A 5,000-nucleotide genomic window follows, 5' to 3' on the forward strand; every position below is an offset into this window, starting at 1 on the left:
TAATCTCTCTCATCTGTTTTCCTAGCGCCTCCCTCCATCATCAGTCTCCCCCTCCCTCCCTCCCTCCCTCCCTTGCTCGCCTCTCTCGTCTGATTGGGTCGTTTACTTATAATTATGTGTCATTATCGCCCCTGCCTGAGCTCAGCATGGACCACGTGACTCACTCGAGCACCCTGGCACTGTCGAGGAGACGGGCCCTGTGTGGGTGCTTTCACACACGCACCTGTGTGTGTGTGTGTGTGTGTGTGTGTGTGAGGGGGAGAGAGAAAGAGAGAGAGAGTACAAGGGTGGGTGAGAGCGTCTATTTTAAGGTGTTTGTGGGAGAGAGGGTCATTTTCGCGATGCTGTTTTCGGGTGAAGTGCTGTTTGGCGAGTGTTTTGGGATGGGAGGCTGACAAGGGAATGTTTTAAGTGTGTGTGTGTGTGTGTGTGTGTGTGTGTGTGTGTGTGTGTGTGTGTGTGTGTGTGTGTGTGTGTGAGAGAGGGGGTTGATGAGGTACAGACCTTTTTTAATGGCCATATTAATAATTCAAACAGTGCCTGCTTCAGCACTCTGATTCTGCTGAACGGGGTTTAAACCTGCCCGGGAGATGGAGAAGAAGAGAGAGAGAGAGAGGAGGGGGAGGGGAGGGGCAGAGAGAGAGAGAGAGAGAGAGAGAGAGAGGAGGGAGTGGGGTATAAAGAGGTAGAGAGACAGAGAGAGAAAGAGGGAGGGAGTGGGGTATAAAGAGAGAGATGAAAGAGAGAGAGAGAGAGAGAGAGAAAGAGGGATAGAGAGAGAGGGAGGGAGTGGGGTATAAAGAGAGAGAGATGAAGAGAGAGAGAGAGAGAGAAAGAGGGATAGAGAGAGAGGGAGGGAGTGGGGTATAAAGAGAGAGAGATGAAGAGAGAGAGAGAGGGCACTCGTCTGCAGCACTTCGCCTTCAAACAGGACATTTTCCCCAAAGTTCAAAGCGTTGCCATGTCGTCCTCAGCAGGTCTGGCTGGCTCTTAATAAGGCCTTTCATCCTGCCCACCTCGACATCTCCCCCCTCTCCTCTTTTTTCCCTTTCTCCTCCTCTCCTCTCCTCTCTCCTCTCTCAGCACCTCTCCATCTCTTTAAGTGAGGCATTCAGCTGACAGCACGACACCTCACTGCAGCTCGTTACTTTTAGCTGTGCTTCCTGTGTGTGTGTATGTGTGTTTACTTTGTGTGTGTGTGTGTGTGTCGTATGCGTGTGTGTGTGTGTGTGTGTGTGTGTTTGTGTGTGTGTGTGTGTGTGTGTGTGTAAACGTGTGTGCGTGCATTTCCAGCATGACTGTATATGCTGCTGACAAGCCCTGCTTGAGGTGTCACTTTGCTAAATTATTCAAGCATTTTAGATGTGTGTGTGTGTGTGTGTGTGTGTGTGTCTACATGCGTGCATACCGTGCACATTGTTCGTCCCTTAACATGATACTGATCATACTGCCCGATATGAAGCTATTTCCATTTAACCATTAACGATCCTCTCCCCTGTGTCTGTGTGTGTCTGTGTGTGTCTGTGTGTGTGTGTGTGTGATGTCTCCTCCCCAGCTGCCATGTTCATGGGCGCGTCTCAGATGCAGTTCCCCTCACAGCAGCCCGCCAACTTCCAGGCCTTCCCGGGCATGGGTGGCGCCATGCCCCCCACCACCATGATGGGTGCCGTCATGGGCCAGGGTGCCACCCCAGCCGCCATGATGGGCCAGAACGCCACCGGCATGATGGTGGGCATGACCATGCCCAACGGCTTCATGGGCAACGCCCAGGCCGCCGGCGTGATGGGTCTGGCGCCGGGCATGATGGGAGCTCAGGCGGGCGCCATGCCAGCGGGCGTGGTGCCACCCCAGAACATGTACGCCATGCAGCCCGGACAACAACCCCAGTGGAACATGGCACAGGTGAGAGAGAGAGAGAGAGAGAGAGAGAGAGAGAGAGAGAGAGAGAGAGAGAGAGAGAGATGGTCCACGCCACTTACAGCCACCACTCAACTCCCATTTTCCCAGTAGAGAAGCAGGTTTCTTTTAATGGCTGCAGTTTTCTGAGTTTCAATCGTCGTTCCCCCTCTTAACCTGTCACCCTGTGTCTGAGGGACGAGCACTTAAAGGGGGTGATTATACACATCACCTGCACACAGACACCTAGGGTGAAATGATGATGTCTTCCCACACATGGATTTTTACAGAAAAAAGTCGACTGAAAGTAGGAAGATGTGTAAAGGGAACGTGGTTTCGTTTGTCTATCTGTGTTGCCTCTTTCCTTATGTGCAATGGTGTGCTGTTGGGATTGGGATATCTGCCTTCTGGCCGGCTTAGGTGTTGGTGATGTCAATTATTTAATTTTTTTATTTTTTTATCCACGGCCAGGCAGGTTTTAAAAGGGTCAAATTAATTAGTCCAAAGTACTTTTTTTGCATCACGAAATAAATGTGCCTTTTTTTTTTTCTCGTCGACCGGTGGCTAACTGCTACCGCTGCGGCGGAGATCAAACATTGATCTCAAGTGTTTACGTCTCTCTCCATCACTTGCTCTATCCCTCGCTCCGCTCGTTTGCATTTGTGTTCTTGTCCTTCAATGTTATTCCTCTCGGTCCTCCTTTCCGTGTCTTTTTTTCCCTTTCTCTCTTCATTCGGTACTTTCCTCTCCCAAGCTTTAAGGCGTCACCATCAACTTGCATCCCTTATCCTCTGTTCTGTCTGTGACAATCTCATGCTGTGTGTTTGTCTGTGTTTTTGCCTCTGTGTGTGTGTGTGTGTGTTCCCGTGTGACCATTTGTGAATACATTGTGTGTGTGGCCGTCATAATGTCAGGCAATGCGGATGCGATAAAAGAGTGTGTGTGTGTGTGTGTGTGTGCACGCGCATGTACACCGCTTTGTCAGCAGGTGTGTAGGTGCGTGCATGTGTTAATTTGTGCACGTGCGTGCGTGCGTGCGTGCGTGCGTGCGTGCGAGAGGGAGAGAGGGAGGCAGTGGGGAGTCTAAGGGTTAGGGAGCCAGCGCCCCCGGCCCACAGGAGGTTAATTACACATCATAAATCAATGTACAGCACCTCTCACACACACACACACACACACACACACTAACCTCTCACTCCGTAATTAAACGCCTGCTCCCTCTCTCACTTTTGCTGCTCCGGCACACACCAGCCCAGCCCCAGTTAGTGCCCTCTGCTCTGTGCGACAGTCATCGCCCAAACACACCCTTAAAGACGAGAGGAAAGTGAGTGTGTGTGCTGGTGTGTTTCTAGGTGTCCCTTTATCTCTCTTTACTGGATGTTTTTTGTTTGTTTTGTTTTCATTGTTGTTTTTTTTATTTCATCTCCGTGTTTTTGTCTTTGTGTTTTGGGTTCTTTGTTGTTCTCGGGCTGCAGCTTTGTTTGGGGGGCGTTGCAGTTAGATGCTTTTTCCTTTTTGTCAGGGCGGTTTGTGTGAAACTTCCGCCAAGTTTCTCGGTTAGACGGAGATTTGTTCAAAGCCGATGCGGAATTCTCATCAGATTTGCTGCATTCGGTGTGCGGTTTGGTCGCAGTTGGAGCAGGTGGGTTGGTGTGGTCTACAGGGCTATGGCAGGAGCAGACACTTATCAGGGTTGGGGTTTGGGGCTGATTGAACCAGGGTTGGGTTAGGTAGGGTAGGGTTAACACATTTACGTGTATTCATTGAGCAGACGCTATTATGTAGCAAAAATGAATCAAATTACTTCCCATCAGTATGTCTGCCTCCTTGCCGCTGTTAGCATTTAGCTCCCCTAGCTGAGCTAGGGGAGCCTATTAGGTTAGATTGGGTAAGGCTTGGCTCTGGGTTAGATTGGGTAAGGCTTAGCTCTGGGTTAGATTGGGTAAGGCTTGGCTCTGAGTTAGATTGGGTAAGGCTTGGCTCTGGGTTAGATTGATGCAGGTTGTGGTCTTTGAAGGTAGTGTTACACTGGTCCCAACACGCCATCTTGCCACGCACATAAAGCTCATTAGTATGAAGAGATGAATTCTCAAAGATGCTCAAAGTGAATTCTCACTTTTCCTTTTTTTTCTGTCTGCTTAACGTTCTCTCACTCCATCTCTGGCTCCTTCTCTCTCTCCTCTCCTCGCAGACACTCTTCCTCTCTCTCTCTCTCTTATTCCACCCCTTCTCTTCAAGCATGCACCGTCACACTTACACACCCAAACTCTCCTCTCACACGTATCTCACTCACACGTGAAGTGAAGTGAAGAGAAGAGAAAGAAAGTCATTAACAGATCCGAGTTGGAGGTTCTCTCTCTCTCTACACCGTTTCCAAACAGCCCTAGGCTCCTCTGTGTGCGGATGCATGTGCAAGTGTAGGAGGTGTTACAACGAATATAGGCTCGTCTTTGTGTGTGTCTCTCAACCTGTAGATGTAGAGAGAGCGTGTTTGCTCCCACACACAATGGATGGCAACAGTTGGGGAGAGTGAGTGGGGAGCGCGATGCTCTAACATCCCACTGATGCTGCTGCTGACGCATTCAGACGCAGGGCAGCCATTAGATCGTCTGTGTGAGTGTGTGAGTGTGTGTGTGTGAGCGAGACACAAGCGCCCTGACCCAAGCGGGATAAATCACCCTGACATGCTGATGAGGCTGCTAGTCCAGCATTGGGCCGTCTCACTGCCCACAGGCCTTACAGGGGCTGCCCTCATCAGACAGATGGAGAGAAGGGTGGAGAGGGAGATTGGGAGAGATGGAGGGATGGAAATGGAAGATGGTAGGGATGGACTACGGAAGAGGAAACGAGTGGGACGGAGAGAGAGAGCTGAGGGATGGAGAGAGAGATGTGAAAGGGCAGAGAACAGCGAGGCCAGTTTATTTATATACAGCAGCACATTTCATACACAGAGGCAAGTCCGTGTGCTCTACAGAAAGAAGAACACCCAAAGGAGAGAGAAACGATAAAGAATTAATTCAAAGAACATTCAAAGGACATCAAATGGAATTAAACCATAACTAAAAGAACGTCGAGTGAAGATGATGAAAAAGGGAAAAGGGATG

General features: G+C 49.9%; 1 protein-coding gene across 1 annotated transcript in view; it reads left to right on the forward strand.

Moving 5' to 3' along the window:
* smap1 (small ArfGAP 1) overlaps window positions 1-5,000 on the forward strand; it is a 91,518-nt gene that overhangs the window by 83,773 nt on the left and 2,745 nt on the right. The window contains exon 8 of the mRNA XM_080861010.1: window positions 1,556-1,902. Within this exon, the coding sequence (XP_080717136.1) occupies window positions 1,556-1,902 (347 nt within the window). The remainder of the gene's footprint in view (window positions 1-1,555; window positions 1,903-5,000) is intronic.

The sequence above is a fragment of the Sprattus sprattus genome (assembly GCF_963457725.1).
Source record: "Sprattus sprattus genome assembly, contig: scaffold_72, whole genome shotgun sequence".
Classification (NCBI taxonomy): domain Eukaryota; kingdom Metazoa; phylum Chordata; class Actinopteri; order Clupeiformes; family Clupeidae; genus Sprattus; species Sprattus sprattus.